At 54.7% G+C, this 18,862-nt stretch overlaps 1 protein-coding gene across 2 annotated transcripts in view; it reads left to right on the forward strand.

The window, feature by feature from the left end:
- The window catches only part of WSCD2 (WSC domain containing 2), a 130,372-nt gene that overhangs the window by 103,812 nt on the left and 7,698 nt on the right, over positions 1-18,862 (forward strand). For both annotated transcript variants that reach the window (XM_008249349.4, XM_017338066.3), the window contains exons 5-8: positions 1,831-1,952; positions 5,825-5,999; positions 11,144-11,308; positions 16,073-16,273. In XM_008249349.4, the coding sequence (XP_008247571.1) occupies positions 1,831-1,952; positions 5,825-5,999; positions 11,144-11,308; positions 16,073-16,273 (663 nt within the window). The remainder of the gene's footprint in view (positions 1-1,830; positions 1,953-5,824; positions 6,000-11,143; positions 11,309-16,072; positions 16,274-18,862) is intronic.

The following is an 18,862-nucleotide window of genomic DNA, read 5'->3' on the forward strand; positions in this document are numbered from 1 at the left end:
CAGGCTCGGAGTTCAGACATTCCCGCATTGGAATCCTGCTGCTGCTGCCTGGAAGCTGTGTGGCCTTGGCTGAATCAGGTCCTGCCCGCCCCCCCCCCAGCCTCTGTCTACCCTTCTGTATAATGGGGAGAATGGGATTTTCCTGATAGAGGTCAGAGGGTTTCCCTTGGCTAAGATGTATCAGGTGTACACGATGCCTAGCACCCGGAGAGTACTTGACGATATCATCAAAAGGGCAAGGGGACAGACTGAGGCAGATTAGATCCCATCTCGGCGCTGGGTCTCACCTGGTGGGTGACCTGTGTCAAGCAGTTTCAGCTCTCTGAGCCTTGAGTTTCCTTATCTGTAAAAATGGGTGAACTTCCCAGCCTAGCTCCTGGCAGTCAGCATGTGTCAACACATGGCAACACTAATATGATACTAATATGAGCATCTAATCCTAATAACAGGATTAGCATTGTTGTTCTTGGAATCAGCCTCGGCTTTGGAGACAGAGAAAGCTGCTTTTGATAACTCTGTGGCACTGGAAGCCCACAAGCCTCCTTGAGCCTCAGTTCTCTCACCTGTAAAATGGAGCCAGCCAGAGCACCTGCCGTGCCTGGCTCATAGGAAGACAGAGATGGGTCCCAAGTGCCCAACATGGAGTCTGGCATCAGCCTCAACAGGGACCCAAAAAACACGAGTGCCTCCCAGAGCAAGGCCAGCATCTCAGTGCCCCGTGGCCTGAGTTAGCCTCTGGATAACTGAGCTTTCTGGTTGAGTGAGATTCACCTGCCTCTTTGCTGCGAACCATTAGCCACAATGCCTACTCCCCTCCTCCCTGCCCTCGCATCGTCCAACACATTCTGTGAACATCACCTTACAGGGCCTCCCTTGAGTGCCCCGGGCCACATGATGGGAGACTGTCCGGTGTTTCTCCATGGGGCACCAGTGGCGTTAGGGGGTTGTGGAGGGCTCTCCTCTGCAAACCAAGTGCCACTGAGGCCTCAGCAGTGGGAGCCATCAGAAGTGGCCTCACACCTCCCTGGATGCTCCCTGGATAGCAGGCCTGAGTGTCATTGCATAACCTAACCTCTTCTCCCTCTGTATATGTGGGGAAACTGAGCCCTAGAGGGACACCCCTCCCCCCACCATGAGTCAGCCACATCCCAGTCACCACCACCACCACTGGCTCCTCTCCCCTGGCCAGGGCATCTTCTCTCAAAGAAATAGCGATGACCTCCAAGCTTCCTCCTGTGCACCTGACATATTTCTGGATTCCGTCTTCCAGATATATCAGTCCCCTGCAGCCTGTGGATACTCAGCACTAGAGAGACTCCTGAGACACAGGGATTTTCCGCTAAGATTCAGGATGATGGGAGGGAGAGGGGAACCCTGGTACTGGCAGGCAAGGAGAGAGAGTACAGCCCCGGGCCCTTGGAGTCTCTCCATCCTCAAACACTGTGCTTCTCCCACCAAAGCCATGGAAATCTTCCATGGACTGTGTCAGTCCCCTGAATGGAGAACTGGTGTCACTGAGTCTGAGGCATAGCCATGCTAACAAAGAAAAGGGAAGGAGCTCCACCTCTGAGCCTGGGTTGTTGACACAGTTGCCTGGGTTGAGGGAAGCGTTCTTTGAATTATCGATCCCATTGACCATAAACAGACCTGCTCAGGAACAGAAAATGTGGCTGCTGTCTCTGCCTCTGCTTCTGCTCCCTGTGTGACCCCGAGCAAGACTCCTGCCTTCTCTGGGCCTCAGTTTACAAGAGCTCCTATCAGAAGGCGCTGGCCCCGTCCAGATCGGACCCCTGCTAAATCTGACTACTCCTTTTCCCTCCGGCTCTTCAGATGGAAGCGCGGTGTTCCGAGGCTGCTTCCGCAGGCCCGACAACCTCTCCCTGGCCTTGCCCGTGACAGCCGCCATGCCGAACATGTCCGTGGACAAGTGCGTGGATCTCTGCACGGAGAAGGTGAGCCCAGAGATCTGCTCACAGAGCTCACAGAGTGGAAGGAGCAGCCGAGGGAGCGAGATGCCCGCTGGAGAAGCAATGGCTGGGTGGGGATGGCCGTGGGTTATGACCTGTGATGGGGGAGAGGGATGTGGCCATTCTTGTGGACCCGAGGGGTTGGAGTTGCGTGGGGAGGAAGTGTGTCTAACAGCAGGGGATGCTCTGGAGGGAGGTGGCATTTGAACCAGACCTGGACGCATGAGTAGAAGATGGCCAGGTAAAGGCAGGGACAGTCCCACCTTGGGCCAAAGTGACTCCCCGTCCCTGGAGGTGTGCGAGCAGGGGCAGCACCCAGAACCCTGGGCATGGGATAGCAGTTGCCCTGGATGACCCATGGTTCCTTCTCTCAGCCTGAGATCCTTACTAGCTGACGGTTTACTGCGGGGCCTTGCACACTTGGTATGTTCTTCCACCCTAACCCCAGCACAGCACTGAGCGTACAGTGGCACTCGGCGACGTCCAGGGAAGCCCAGGTATCCCTCAGGATGAGCCGACTACATGAGTGAACTGTCCCCTCCCCACCACATTAAAGTAGTTGGGCATTTCATTTACTCTCTGCCAAGGTTTAATGAGGACTTGCTATGTGCCAGCCCCAGGCTTGGCACCGGGGTGGTCCCTGTCCCCCAGGACGCTGGCATTCGCATTTGCTTCTCCTGAGTGCTCGGAGCTCACCACCTCTGGCTGCCCCCTCCTGCCCCGAGCCCTGCTTGGCTGTTCCTCCCAGGGGGGCTCCTGAACCAGCCTGAGGAAGCCTGAGAGGCTGCAGCTTGCTGGGAGCACACTCCGTGCAGCCCTCCGCACCCCGGCTCCCATGGCTTCCTTCTCCTGATACTCCTGGGCATTGGGTATCTCCATCCCCACTCCACAGCTGAGAAAACCGAGACTCAGGCAAAGTCACCTACCCAAGCTCATGGCACAAGAGAGCGGCAGAGCTGGGGTTGACCTCTGGGACTGACTCCAAAGCCATGCTCTCAAGTTCTGAGCGACCACAGGGAGGCTTCCAGGAGCTGTGCCCGGGCACCAGACTCCTTCAAGTCGCCCAGCTTTTCCTGAGTGCTCCCTGTGCTCCTCACAGGCATCCCAGAAGGTGGGGAGAGGAATCTGTGAGGTGAAAGGAGGCGTGGCCATCATGGAGTCCCCCACACACGTGGCATCCCCTCCGGGTACATGTTTCTGACTCCCTGAGGGCCCTAGAGGAAGCTGCAGATGGGCTGGAAGTGAGTGCACAAACAAGCCTGAGACGGTGAGGTCAAGGCAAGCCAGTGTGACAGTGCAGCTGCACAGCCTGGGGAGGAGCATAGGCGCACATCAGTGCACAGGAAAGCCCTCTGCGGATGTCCGCTCCCCGCTGTCTCTGGTCTGGTCTCCCTGGGCACTACAGGAGAGGCACTGAAGGGACCAAATGGTAGAATATAGAGAGCCACTTTGCCACGTGGTAGAGGCCCTGAAGTTTAACAGGTCAGGGAGGCACCATGTGGGTTGCTAGTTAGAAAATGGTCCATACGGATGCACCTGCATAGCAGTGCCTCCCCTTCTCTCTCTCTCTCCCTCTCCCTCTCCCTCTTCCTCCTCTCTCTCCTCTCTCTTCTCTCTCTCTTCTCTCTCTCTCTCTCCCCCCTCCCTTTCTCTCCTCTCTCTCTCTCTTCTCTCTCTCTCCCTCCCTCCCTCTCTCTCCCCCTCAATCCCTCTCTCTCTCCCCCTCCCTCCCTCCTCTCTCCAGCTAGGTACCACAAGTCATATTTAATATCTGTTAGAAAGAAACCAAACCTGTGGTGACAAGTCTCACTGGATCCAGCCGTATACACAGGTGTGACCTTGATCTGTTACCCAGTTCTTCCAGCTACCAGGGAGGACTCTGAGCTGTGGGTCGGGTTTAGAGGCAAATTTGACAAGGACAGCTCCTTGCCCTCAAACCCTCAGGTCCGCCCTGCTCCTGTGTAGCTGCTCTGTAGAGCAAATGAAGCAGTCAGGAGCAGCCCTCCCTGTAAACCCTGCACACACGTTGGTATCAGTATTCTCCTTGGCTTCAGAGAACAGATTCAGATAGCTTCCCCCAAGTGCAAGTGCTGTGTCTCTGTCAGACCAAGGGGGCATTTACCGTGGAATATTGCATGATACTGAGAGAGCCATTTCTTTTTCAGTTCTCTTTCAAGTCCTCCAGGAGACAGCTCTGTCTCCACGCTAAAGTGCCTTTAATGTCTCTATCCTCCACTAATCTCCCCTTTGCAGGAAAGGTGGAGCCAACCTCAGGCTCAGAATCGTGGCAGAGAGTGCCCAGGTAGAATTTAATTACAGTCTTTGCTCAGGGTCCACAGGGGATTGGTTCCAGGACCCTGCAGCTACCAGAATCTGAGGATGCTCGAGTCCCCGACGTAAAGCGGCGTAGTATTTGCATCCAACCTACACATGTCCTCTGTGCCTGTGAACCATCTCCAGATGGCATGTAATACCCGACGCAGGTCAGCAGTCACCGCACTGGATGCGGAATAACGACAAGGAAAAAGTCTGTGTGCGTTCAGTACAGATACAGATTTTTTTTAAAGATTGTTATTTATTTGACAGATAGAGTTACAGACAGTGAGAGTGAGAGAGACAGAGAAAGGTCTTCCTTCCATTGGCTCACTCTCCAAATGGCCACAACAGCCAGAGCTGCGCCAATCTGAAGCCAGGAGCCAGGTGCTTCTTCCTGGTCTCCCTTGCGGGTGCAGGGGCCCAAGCACTTAGGCCGTCCTTCACTACACTCCCGGGCCATAGCAGAGAGCTGGACTGGAAGAGGAGCAACCAGGACTAGAACCAGCACCCATATGGGACGCCGGAGCTGCAGGCTGAGGATTAACCTAGTGCGCCACGGCGCCGGCCCCACAGATACAGATTTTTAAAAGTGTTTTCCATCCACAGTCGGTTGAGCCCACAGATGTGGATTGCTGCACTCTTTGCATTTACTGTATGCAGCTGTGACTTGTCCACAAGGAATACCTGGGGTAGCAACACCAAGGTCCCTTTGCAATTTGAGTTCCGTTTATCCTAAGGAAATGAGAGCAGCATATGAAAGGGTTACCTGTACTCCCATGTTTATAGCAGCTCAGTTCACAATAGGCAAGATATAGAGTAAACCTAGATGTCCTGCAACTGACGAGCGGATACAGGCGACGTGGTACAGACAGGCACTGGAATATTACTCAGCTACAAAAAAGAGTGAAATCCTGACATTCACAGCAAGGTGGATGCAACTGGAGATCACTATGCTAAATGAAGTGAGCCAGACCCAGAAAGACAAATACCATGTTTTCTCTTATTTGTGAAAGTTAATATTCAGAGCAAGTATCAGAATTGCACGGATGACCCATCATTTGGTATTTAGTTATAAATATTGCTTCACTGGTTCATAGCAGGTAAATGACAATATATTCTTTTTTCCCCTTGTTAAGAAACTGGAGTGCGGGGAATAGTGAGGACTCTTGAGGTACTAATTATGATATTGTTCTTAACTTGGGTGTCAGTTTTGAGTGTACTTGGAGCACAGAAAATGCATATGTACACTTTTATGTCCATTTCTTGGTGTATACACTGATTTCAATACAATGTTAAAATACAATGTTAAAAAATACAATGTTAAAAAAGAAATGTAGGTTTCAAGAAATGAGCTGACTTCAAGGAAACAAATAAATAACGATACAGAGATTACACGGATCGGGTGAAATGATAAAAAAATGATAAAGGCGGGGTTCCCAGGTGAAGGTTTGGGGACCCTGAGTGGGGGGAAAGTGGACATTGGGAGCCCAGATGGCCCAGGGACGTGACGACTCTTCCTTCTTCTCCCACTCCGTCCCCAGGAGTACCCGCTGGCGGCTCTCGCGGGCACTGCCTGCCACTGCGGTTTCCCCACCACCCGATTCCCGCTGCACGAGAGAGAAGACGAGCAGCTCTGTGCCCAGAAGTGCAGCGCTGAGGAGTTTGAGAGCTGTGGGACTCCCAGTTACTTCATCGTGTACCAGACACAGGTGCAAGGTAAGCCCGGCCTCCCCTCCTGGGGCCCCTGCTGCTCTCCCAGCCCATTCCACGAGGCCTGGGGCAAGAAGAGACTGGTGCCAGCTGGAGGGCAGAGGGCAGGGCCGGGGAGCCTGGCCCAGCTTCTGTGTCTCGGGGTAGGGGTGGAAGTGCTGCTGCCAGTGAGTGCTGCTGCCCGCTCTCCTGTTGTGCTGGGGGCAGTGAGACTGGGGAGGCCGGCCTCCCACTGGCTTCCGCCAGATCCACTGTGTGCTCTCCCCCTCTCCTGGGCCTCAGTCTCCTGTCTGTGAAGTGGAGCTGTGTGCTGTTAACTTCTAAGGGCCATCAATGTGTAAGATCCTCCTTTTCTCTCTCCTTCCCCTTTCTGTGTGTCACTCATCCTTCCCACTTCCTTCCTCCTTCTTTGACTAGTGGCGTCCACACTCACTGTTTATACCCTCTTCTGCCTCCTGGGACTTTCAGACATGGTGATGGTGATGGTGGTGGTGATGGTAATGGTGATGGTGATAATGATGGTGATGGTGATGATGATGGTGATGATGGTGATGACAGAGTAGTAATGGGGTGATGATAGTGGTGATGATGGTGATGATGACGGTGATGTGGTGATTGCAGAGTGATGATGTAATGATGGAATTGATGATGATGTCAGCATGATGATAGTGGTGATGATGGCGGTGATGAGACAGCAGCACTTGGGTTCCTCAGAGTCTTACTCTGGGCCAGACTCCGTGTTGAGTGCTTCGTGTGCATTTTCTCACGGGATCCCCTCAGCTCTCTAACGAGGTGGAGCAGTCATATGCCCCACTTTACGGGGGAAGACACTGAGGCTGAGAACACTGAGGGACTTGGCAGAGGCACAAAGTTTATGCCATTTCTCAATGGAAACCTGTTCTCCTGACCAAGGCATAGTGGGGGAAGATACCTGGGTGGGGGTCAGGAGACATCCTTGCTGGAACCCTCAGCCCCAGAGAAGCCCCTGAAGTCTACCTCTGTATCTGAAACACTGACCATGTACTCTGCGCCAGCCTCATCTCAGCCTCATGCAAAGTCCGCAGTAAGTGGTATCGTCCCGATTTTATAAAGGAGAGAACCAAGACCTGGAAGCATCGGGAGCTGGCCACAGCTGCACATCTATGAAAGGAATTTGCATTTAGGCCTCTGATTCCAAGGCCCCTGTTGGAAACCTTTGCCCACAGTGCAGATAACACTCCCCACATCCCAGGGAGCCACCAAAACACCTTTGGGCCAGTGTTACTCCTCCCCATCCACCAGGAACTTGTCTGTGTGTATGGATGAGTAGGTTGGGCACTGCATAGGCATGGCCTGGGAAGAAATTGGTCCCTGAAAGCCATCCCACATGCTGTCTGTCACACCGCGCACTGCAGATGACAGATCATCTGCCCAGAAGAAAGAGTGATGCCTTGTTCTGACTTGCACAAAGGTGATGTAAGAGCTAGAGAGACAGCCCTAACAGTAGCCATCCCCATTTGGCCTGATGGGGTTCCAGGGTGGCCAACTGTGCCTGCTTCCATGACAGCTAAATTCCTGCTGAGAGCCTAGTGTGCAAGTGTGGCCTTGGCTCTGTTTATAATCCAGTGGAGAAAGCTGGGTGTTGAGTTTCAGGGGAAGTGTTGGTCATTCTGTGTGGCCTGGAGGTCAGGGTCACACACAGATTAGCTACCCTGTGACCATGGAAGGCTTTGATGTGGCCAGAGCAGATACTGGAGCCTTTTCAGCAACAGACAAGGAGTCTAATTGATGAGTTTGCTCATTCCCGTTACTGTTCTCCAGCTTTCCATGTCGCCCTTGCACTCTCTGCACACCGAGAAGGCATGAGTGGCCTGCAATTCATCGGGCTGCTGGTCCACCATGCCTGCCACATACTGAGCACCTACTGGGTGCTAAGTCCTGAAGTTCCTGCTGGGAACTAAATAATTACAGAACACTTAGAGAGTGCTAGGTGCCGTCTAAGCCCTTCATCTGGTTCAACTCATCGAATCCCCGCAGCAGTCCAGTGACATGAGCCCTGTTAGCATTTTACAAATTCAAACACAGGGAGTTTGAATAGCCCAGTTAGAGTCACTCAGCCAGGACAGGGAGAGCTGGGATTCAGGCCCAGGCAATGAAGAAGAATCTGTGATCATGTCACATTTGATTCTGTTGAATCTGTAAGGTTGGTTGGTCCTGTTTTATGGGTGAAGAGACTAGAGCTCAGAAAAGTGAAAGTCTTGTTCAGTGTCAAGATGGAAACTGGGGTCTGTCCGCATCCAGAGCTGTACATAAACCGCCTCCGGCCATCTGCTTTCAATTATGGGGCTGAAGAACCAAATAAAATTTCTTTTTAGTGCTGAAAACAAACAGCCTTTGCTTCAGGGTTGGCGATGGCTTCCCATGAAATATTTGAATGGAGAAATCTGTTTTCAGGGGAAATTAAGGAGCCAGTTCCCCTGCCCTCAATGTTTTCTTATGAGAAAAAAAAATGCCAAACCTCCAGAAAAGTCCAAGGAATTACACAGGGAACACCCATCTACTCATAGATCTGACATTTGTTAGCTCTGCTACACTGCTTGGCTGTCCGTCTCTCCAGGTCTCCATCCCCCCATCCTTCCTCCCAATCCATCATTGTACTGCAGTAGGTTTATCACGGATTATAACCCACAGCATATTCAATACGCTCGTCACTTCTTGAAGCAACATTTCCATACAGTGAAACACACATTTTACGTGTACTTAAAAATCAACTGGTTAGCCCACAGCCCTGTCAAGACAGAAAGTGTGATCCCAGCTCTAGAAAGGGCTCCTTTTTGCAGAAGGTTCCCTTGAAAGCCACTCCCAGGTCAAAGCCACAGACATTCCTTGGTTCATTGTCTCCGAAACCTGCACTTCTCAGAAGCAACAGATTAAGCATGATGGGAAAGAGACCTCAGTCTTGGTACAACAATACCGAGGGCTACAGTCACCTGGCTCTTAGCATCTGTGAGTCCTGCACCAGCGCGCTCTGTCCATTCCAGAATTTAACCCCCCTACCATCACTGCGCCATAGCCCCATTTTGCAGGCCAGGAAACTGAGGCCCAGGTAAATCAGTATTTCAAGGTTACCCAGCAAATAAGAAGCAGAATTGGAATTTAAATCTAAGATTTCAAACTCCTCCTTTGGGGCTGTTGTCATAAATCGATGAGGCTCATCATATGACGTCAGTAAATGAGAGCTAATGGAGAACAGGAAAGACTCGGGTAAAACCCTGGGAAGGGATTATCAGAAGAGCAGAGTGACATCCTGATGCTGCCGAGTGGTCACAGGAGGTGTTGGGGCTGGACTTAGTGCCAGGAAGCCAAGGGGAGCCTGAGCGAGAGCAGGGAGGAGACACATACAAGGGTTGAGGAACAGGTGGATGGGAGGGAGATGCAGCGAGGTGCGAGGTGGACAGCTGTGTCGGACGTGCAGCTGTGAAAGGGAGAAAGGGGAGGTGGTGGGTGCTGGAGGGGAGTTTCCTAAGTGCCGGAGCCATTTGTTTGTGTTTGAATGCCAGTGTGATGGAGCCAGCTGAAAGGGAAGATCTGTAGGGGAATAGACTGTGGAAGAATCCAGATACAAGGGCAGGGAGCCCAGAAGTGGGAGAGAAGGCAGGAGAGGGGCCGGTGGAGCTGGGGGAGGGGAGGGGAGGTAGGTTTGTCTGCCTCCCTGGGAATGGCAAGTGAGGCCATGCACCCAGAGTGACGAAGGCAGGACTGAGACCTGAGGCCTCCAGATGTAGACCTGGGACGCCCTTTTGTTCCTTTTCTTCAGCAGGGCCGCCTATCCTGTAGGGACCACGCGAACCCACTGTGCCTTCCTAACTCTGCAGGGTTGCAGTGGGAGGTGCTGGGGCTGTATTTTCCTTTAACCACGATGATCGTGGCATCTCCAGGTGTCTGAAAATCCAGAGAATCAAGATATCAGAATGGCACTCCCCAGCCCCCAACTCATTTCAGAGGAGGACACTGAAGGCTAGAGAAAATAATAACTACCCCCTTTTGAGCTCTTAATAGTATTAACACATTATATGTATTATTTTATTTAAGAATTGAAAGAGTCCTACAAAGTCAATATTGTTATCACCCACTTACCCATCTGCCCTCTCATCAATCCATCCACCCTTCCACCACTGTGCCCCTCCCTCATCTGTCCATCCGTCCACTCATCCATCTGTCCATCCATCCACTCCTCCATCTGTCCATTCATCCACCCACCATCCATCCAAACACCATTGCACCCCTCCTTCTGCCATCCATCCATCCATCCACTCATCCACTCACCCACCCACCTACCCATTCAGACACCCACCTGAGAACCATTAAGCACCTGCTGTATGTGAGATTTCATAGTGGGCACAGCCCAGCACAGTACAGGCGGGATTTCTGACCCAACAGCTCACTGCACAAACCCGAATCCACTCACATGACAAAGTCACCTAACGACACATTTCTCAGAACATCTCCCCGATGTTAAGCAGTGCATGACCAATTACTCGAATTGCGGTTGTGCTAAGAGATGTGGAGGAGACGGGCATGGTCGTCACAGTCCAGGGCGACAGGAAGCGGGGGGGACACAACCATTCTGCCAGGAGCTGAGAAGTAAGAACCAGTGGTGACGGGGACAGCGTGCAGGAAGGTGCCAGCCAGGGAGGAGCAGAGCACAGAGGAAGGGGAGGGAGACCTGGTGGGCGGGAGGGAGAGTGGGTGGACGGGGTAATTCGAGAGATGTGCAAGGGCTAGCCACGCAGAGCTTGAGGCCAGGCTAAGAGCCCTGGAAGGGGCCCCGTGTGGATGGACGCCACTGAGAGTTTCCATCTGGGAGGGGGTGAGAGTGAAAGACCTGCTCTGCTCGGGTGGAGACTGAGGCTGAGAAGTTTGTCCTGCTGCTGACTTTTACTGAATCCCCACTCTGTGTGAAGCACACGCTTAGCCCTTTTCACACATCATCTCATTAACCTGGATGCAGGAGGAATCACTGCCCCCATTTTGCAGATGGGGAAACTGAGGCCCACAGCAGCTTTCATCCTGGGTGCTGGGTCAAACAACTGAGAGGTGGCAGGGGTGGGACTTGTACGCAGGCTCCACCCACCCCTGATGCCGGCCCCTGTGTGTCCCTCACTGTGCAGACAATCGCTGCATGGACAGAAGGTTCCTCCCAGCCAAGTCCAAGCAGCTCATCGCGCTGGCCAGTTTCCCCGGCGCCGGCAACACGTGGGCGCGCCACCTCATCGAGCTGGCCACCGGCTTCTACACTGGCAGCTACTACTTCGACGGCTCCCTGTACAACAAAGGTGAGGAGACGGGATGGGGAGGGGGGCGGAGGCAGCGGGCGAGAAACTTCCCTGGGCTTGGGAAGGGATAGCCCCTCCAGAGCACCTACTGTGTGCTTACTGAGACCTACTGTGTGCCAGGAAGGTCCTACTGTGTGCCAGGAAGGTTCCACCCCTTCATTACTTACTGCAAACATGCCCTGTGTATCGCATTCTTGGTGCCTCACCTGCACCCATGCAGTAACTGACATTATCAAGCCACTGTCATGCACCTGTCCCTCTCCTTCATTTAGGTCACCACAGACATTCCCCAAGCACCTACTGTGTGCTGGGTGCCTCACCACAGGTACTTACTGACCAAGAACTCTATGCTGTCCATAGGGGTACGTAACTGTGGTCACTCCGGGAGCACTAATTGAGCACCTGCTGTTCACTGGTTGTCTCCTCTGCATTGAAGTCAACAGTATTTGTTGCACAGGGTGCTCGTGTTCATTGCATTCATAGATGCTTACTGACCATTCTTGTGTTCCGGATGCAATTCCAGCATAGCTTCCCAGCGTGCACTTATGGGGCACCAGCTGTGTGCCAGGTACTTCAAGTAGGTTCAGATTGCTGTGCGTGATCTTGCGGCCTCCCAGGAGGCGGCGAGAGCAGGGCCAGGTGCTGTGTTCTGATTTATCTCAGCACAGGAACCCTGGGAGGTGGCGTGAGGATGCACTGCCCAGACAGGAAAACTGAGGTTCAGAGGAGAAATTGCTTGCTCCAAGCCACACAGTTTTTTCAGCCGGCTGATTGGAAATTGGCCCCTAGAATGTCCCAGTTTCAAAGCCCACGTCCTTCTTACTCTATGGCATGGGTCAGAAATCCCTGGGCGGCTTCCTGGGAAGCCAGAGGCCATGGACGAAATGGACGCTGGGCATGACACCCAGTCTCAAATGGACATCAGGGTGGCAGGGTTTGTGTAGGCCTGTGGAGCAGCCCTTGGTGATGACTTTGTGTCTGCAAATCAGCTGAGGGAGACTTCCTGGCCAGGCGACCTTGGGTGAGAGTCTCCCGTCTCTGAGCTGTCACTTCCTCTCCCATCACACAGGGCTGTCAGTGCCCGGCTCAGTGTTCCGAAGTGTAGCAGGGTACTGTTTGTGAGCTGACGCCCACGGGGCCGTGGTGTAACGTACACATTTTTATTTCTGTAAATGATGTGTAACCAGGACAGCCGGCTACCTAGTCAGGGTCCAAGGGGCTGCTCTCCTTACACGTGAGGCCAAGGGAGAGGCCCAGGGAGGGACTTTGACGATCTGGGCACCCGGGCTGCACCCAGGCAGCGGGCCTGGGGCCTTGGTTGTTTTTAAAGTTGCCCAGATGATTGAAATGTAAGGACCCCCGGCCCGAGACTAAAAAGCCAGAAGCTTTATTCCAGGCCCACAACATTCCCCAAGTTCAACTTTGCCCAGACGTTTTTATACCCGATAAAATATCAACAGAATGAGATGTGTGCTACAATCTAAACGTGATGGGGTGGGGGGAGGGATGGAGAAGAGAGAGAGAGAGAGAGAGAAGGAACGAACCCAGACCTGCCGTGGCAGTTCCCCTGCCTCAAGCTATGGCTGTGCCCTGGGTGGTTCCTTAAGCCCCACTGAGAGAGGCAGGGGTTTGCGGTGGTCCCAGGAGCCCGGGCCCGCAGTGTCAGTGCCTCAGAAATGCTTCCTGCAGCCTGAGCTCTTGTGGGGAACAGTGAGTTCTCCCTGGGAGCTTGGGTGGGGAGAGTCCCTGCCCCCGGCAGCACCAGGCGGCCTCGCGGCCCCCAAAGCCCTCTCCATCTCCACGCCCACTGAGAGCCTTCGCATTTCGGGAATCCTTCATCTCCTCAGGGCGCGGAGGGCGTGGAATTCTGCCCATCGAGGCAAGGCCAAAGCCAGCCCCGCCCTGCCAGGACGTCCCTCTGTCCTCGCCCTGATGGCTGCTAACGCCTCCACTTCCCCATCAGCAACACCAAACATCAACCGACCCAGCCCTGTGACGGGCGCCCGTCTGGGCATGCGTGCCCCGGGGCTGGGTGGGGCCTGCGCAGAGAGAGGAGGGTGTGCCAAGGAGAGCCACGGCGTGGGCGGGGACGCGCGCATGGAGGGGAGCGGCACGGCGTGCTTGGTGGATGAAATCCTTTGCGGGTGCTGGACGGTGAAGGGGGCGGGTGTGGGACGGTGGAGCAGCCAGCACTGGGCCTGGCAGAGCACCTGCAGTGCCCTGAGAGCCGTGGGCGTTACCCTGAGGGCGTGGCCCGGGCATGGGTTATGGAGGAGGGATTTTAGGCGGAGGCATGGTGTGCTGAGGCTCCCTCTGGGCAGTCCCCTCTGGCCATGGATTTGGCTTTGGACTGGGACGCACGACCGGAAACCGTCTCGGTGCGGCCTCGTGGCTCGATGTTTAGGTCCCAGGCTCTGTTGTCGCCTCCCACGCGCTGTTCCTCAGCCAGCAGTTTTTCCTTGTCATTGTGTTTCCCGGGCCTGCAAGGCCGTGAACCGAGTGGTCATGGCCACGGGCCAGTGCTGATTTGCAAGGCAAGGCTCATGCCCACGACTTGACTTCCCAAGTCCCATGCTGGAAGCTGACCCAGGAAATCCCATTCCCTGCCTGGCTCTTCTGCCCAGCGACCCTGTGAGGCTCTGGGAACGGGGGCAGGTGCCAAGCCAGACTTTACCTTCACCTTCGCCCACCTTAAAAGCCAGAACACAGGCCGGCGCCGTGGCTCAATAGGCTAATCCTCCTTGCGGCGCCGGCACACCGAGTTCTAGTCCCGGTCGGGGCGCCGGATTCTGTCCCGGTTGCCCCTCTTCCAGGCCAGCTCTCTGCTGTGGCCAGGGAGTGCAGTGGAGGATGGCCCAGGTGCTTGGGCCCTGCACCCCATGGGAGACCAGGATAAGTACCTGGCTCCTGCCATCGGATCAGCGCCGCGCGACGGCCATTGGAGGGTGAACCAACGGCAAAAAGGAAGACCTTTCTCTCTGTTTCTCTCACTGTCCACTCTGCCTGTCAAAAAAAAAAAAAAAAAAAAAAAGCCAGAACACAAACCATAAGAACTTTTGCGAGCAAGCAGGCAAGAAGGACCCTGCACTCCAAGGTCAGATGAGGCAGGGCAGCTTCTCGGCACCTGACCTCATCCCGGGTCTCCTCCTGCTCCACTATGGGAGTCTTACTACCTGCCCCATTGACTTCTCACAGTGGCTGTGCAAGAAAGAAGGTGCATGGTTCCATTTTACAGATGAGAAAACTGAGCCCAGAGAGGTGCCGTGATGCCCAGGATCACATGGGTTGGAAGCACAGCCAGTATCGAAGGCCCGTGCAGCTGCATTGATGCTCGGCCTTCAAGGCTGCATCCGAGTGCCTTAGCTCTCCAGAACACGCGAGGCGTGGAGGGCCTGGGCCTGGGCCCTGCTCCCTAAGTGGGGAGAGCTGCTTGCCTGCTCTGCCTCAGTGTCCTCGTTGGTAAAATCCCCCCTGGCTCGTGGAGAGGATGGAACCGCCCACTCCACGTGTAGGGCTCAGGCCGGCATCCAACGCAGAGCCGCGGCTCTCGGCTCAACCCTCGTCCCCAGCTGCACAGAGCTCCTCGCGGCGCCTCAGCTTTCGGAGTGTGGCCCTCCTTCCTTCTGTGTAAATCCTTTTAAAGGCCTCCCAGTCTTTCTGGCCTAGCACCCCCTCCCCCCAAAAGCGCCCAGCCTCATACTCCCGCCCCCTGTGCTCCCTCAGCAGCCACTCACGCGTGACCTGCTCTCTCCCCCCAACACAGGACCTTTGCACCTGCTGCTCCCACTCCCTGGCCCTCCCTTCCCTCCTCTCTTGGACCAGGAAATTCTTCCTCTTCCACTCCCCCCCCTCACCCTCCCAGGAAGCCAGGATTTGGGCTGGGCTGGCTGGCCTGCTCCACGCCGGGCCACAGACCGGGGCCACGCCTGTTCTTTGTGCCTCTCACCATCTGGGACCAGGGCTGTCCCTGCCCTGCCTCCAGGTCTGCATCCTTTTCTTGGTGATGGTGCAGGCGCAGGAGCCCGAGCAGAAATGTGCTGAATCCTGAGACTTCCGTGGGAACTCCCCTCATTCCACTGGCCCAAGCGAGTCACACGGCCACGCCCCGTTCAAGCCGAATCCTCTCACTCGTCTCTGTTGGACCCCTCTCCTGTCACCAAGCATGCATACTCCTCTTCTGTAGCCAGTACTTTTTTTTTTTTTTTTGACAGGCAGAGTGGACAGTGAGAGAGAGAGAAAAAGGTCTTCCTTTTCTGTTGGTTCACCCTCCAATGGCCGCCGCAGCAGGCGCACCGCGCTGATCTGAAGCCAGGAGCCAGGTGCTTCTCCTGGTCTCCCATGGGGTGCAGGGCCGAAGGACTTGGGCCATCCTCCACTGCACTCCCTGGCCACAGCAGAGAGCTGGCCTGGAAGAGGGGCAACCGGGACAGAATCCAGCGCCCTGATCAGGACTAGAACCTGGTGTGCCGGCGCCGCAGGTGGAGGATTAGCCTAGTGAGCTGCGGTGCCAGCCCACCAGTACTTTTTTTAAAAAAAATGTTTTGCATCATTTGAATAATGATGGCTCTCAAATCATTCCTATCCTACCTCCCGGCACTGTGCCTGGCACATAGTAGGTGCTCAGGAAATCTGAGAGTGAATGAATGAGTGAGTGAATGAGTGATTCCTGTGGCAGCGCACAAGGGGGTGGGATGGGCCCCACTTACCAGCTGTGTCCCCTCTCTGGCCCTGCTCACTGGCTGTGTCCCCTCTGGCCACGGGAAGGCTTCAAGGGCGAGCGGGACCACTGGCGCAGCGGCCGGACCATCTGCATCAAGACACACGAGAGCGGCCAGAAGGAGATCGAGGCCTTCGATGCTGCCATCCTGCTCATCCGCAACCCCTACAAGGCGCTCATGGCCGAGTTCAACCGCAAGTACGGCGGCCACATCGGCTTCGCTGCCCATGCGCACTGGAGGGGCAAAGGTACTGCAGGGAGGGGTGGGCAGGGCCAGGGCTGCGCTAGGGGCAGGTGTGGTCTGGACCTGGGTGGCCCGCACAGGGCAGTCTCTCACCAGGGGGGCCTCCTGGTGGGCGTGGGTTCCACAGTGCAGAGCTGCATACCGCCAGGAAGGTTGGATTCCCACGACCCCCGACCCCCGTACCCACTAGCGTGGCCCCTGGGAGCCGGGCTGGTGCACAGCGCAGTGGTGAAACACCTCTGCCAAGAGTTCAAGTCCCAGCTCCACGCTTCCCCAAGGAGTCATGTCACCTTTCTGGACTTAATTGTCTCATCTGTAAAGTGGGCATGGCAAAGCCACGAGGCTTTAAGAAATTAGTCCTTTATGATGGGGAGCTCGTGAAATTGATGTGGGCTTGACTGAAGCAGGTTCAAGGGTCCTATCCTGGGAGTCAGGAAGTCCAGCCCCAGCTCAGTGCCGAGTGGCTGTGTGGCCATGAGGTCCTAGTAGGTCATGGGCAGAGCTTCAGTTCCATGAACCCTAGCAACACCCCTGGGTGGGGAGGCTCAGCTTAAATGACTCGCCCCACATCACACCGCTGGGAGGCAGCAGCCCCCAGGCCCTGAGTCGATTAAGATGACCTGGTTCGGGGATTCGGCTCCGGCACTCCCAGAGGGCTGGGGGCCGGGGGGGGGGGGGTGCAACCCCAGGGTAACAGCCCAGGGTAGCAGCCGGAGCTTGAATGTCAGACCCAGCTCCTGCCGCCGTGATTATCTTTTAAAAAAATTATTTATTTGAAAGGCAGAGTTGGGGCCAGTGCTGTGGTGTAGTGGGTAAAGCTGCCACCTGCAGTGCCGGCATCCCATATGGGCGCCAGTTCGAGTCCTGGCTGCTCTACTTCCAATCCAGCTCTCTGCTATGATCTGGGAAAGTGGTAGAGGATGGCCCAAGTGCTTGGGCCCCCAAACCCATGCAGGAGACCTGGAGGAAGCTCCTGGCTCCTGACTTCAGATCGACTCAGCTTTAGCCATTGCAGCCAATCGGGGAGTGAACCAGCAGATGGAAGATCCCCTCACCCTGCCTCTGCCTCTATGTAACTCTGCCTTTCAAGTAAATAAACTAATCATTAAAAAAAAAATAGAAAGCAGAGTTACAGGAGGGGGAAGAAAGAGAGCTCTTGCATCTGCTGGTTCACTCCCTTAAATGGCCTCAACTTCTGGGGCTGGGCCAGGCTGAAGCCAGGAGCCAGGAACTCCACCTGGGTCTTCCACATGGGTGCAGGGCCCCAAGCACTTGGGCCATCCTCTGCTGCTTTCCCAGGCCATTAGCAGGGAGCTGGATGGGAAGTGGAGCAGCAGGGACTTGAACCAGTGCCCATATGGGATGCTGGTGTTGCAGGCAGTGGCTTTAACCAGCTGCACTGCAACACCAGCCCCCACCTTGATTATCTTTAACTCTTCTGAATCCCCTTCTGTTAGGACCTCCATCACCATAGTGAGCATCACCCCGGAGTGTCTGGGAAGGAAGGGGTTAACTCCTTAAACTCCCAAGGTAGTGACAGATAGCACCACTGAAGCTCACTGAAGTTCAAGGACCTTTTGCCAGGGACAGGAGGACATGGCAACCATCTGACCAGGGGAATAAGTTCCAAAGAGCTGATCTGCAGCATGGCGCCTGTAGTTAACAAGAGGTGTTCTGTGCTCACAGTGCAAGGGGGTGGACTTCATGTTACCTGTTCTGAGCACACTCGGACAAAAAACAGACAACACGCACAAAGAAACAGTAACTACCGGCCGGCGCCGTGGCTCACTAAGCTAATCCTCCACCTTGCGGCGCCAGCACACTGGGTTCTAGTCCCGGTCAGGGCGCCGGATTCTGTCCCGGTTGCCCCTCTTCCATGCAGCTCTCTGCTGTGGCCCAGGAGTGCAGTGGAGGGCCCTGCACGCCATGGGAGACCAGGAAAAGCACCTGGCTCCTGGCTTCGGATCAGCGCGGTGCGCCGGCCGCAGCACGCCGGCCATGGCGGCCATTGGAGGGTGAACCAACGACAAAGGAAGACCTTTCTCTCTGTCTCTCTCTCTCATTGTCCACTCTGCCTGTCAAAAAAACAAAACAAAACAAACAAACAAAAAAAACAGTAACTACCAGGAAACTTTCGGAGGGGATGGAAATGTTGCTACTGTTTCAAACCTGGGTTGTGGTAACGGAAACAGGAGGGTATCTGCATATCCAAACTCATCGAGCTGTATATATTGATTACTGTATATCCAAACTCATCGAATTGTATATATTGATTATGTAGAGTTTTTTAATACACCATTTGTGCCTCAGTACAGCTGAGCGGAGAAGTAGCTTTTCCATGAAGCTGCATGCCCGGAAGGCAGAGGAATGGGGTCTTGGCCAGTCCAGCCCTCTGGATGGCCCGCAACATACCGTGGGCCCTCCCCGGTTAGAGTTTCCAACTTCACAGCGGTGCAAAACATACAATCCATACAACCATCCTGTTCTTCACTTTGCAAGACAGTACTCTAAATTACGTGAGATAGCCAACCCTGTATGATAAAATGGGCTTTGTGTTGGGCCATTTGACCAACGATAGGCTAGGCCACACTAT

This window comes from Oryctolagus cuniculus, chromosome 21 (assembly GCF_964237555.1).
Source record: "Oryctolagus cuniculus chromosome 21, mOryCun1.1, whole genome shotgun sequence".
Classification (NCBI taxonomy): Eukaryota; Metazoa; Chordata; class Mammalia; order Lagomorpha; family Leporidae; genus Oryctolagus; species Oryctolagus cuniculus.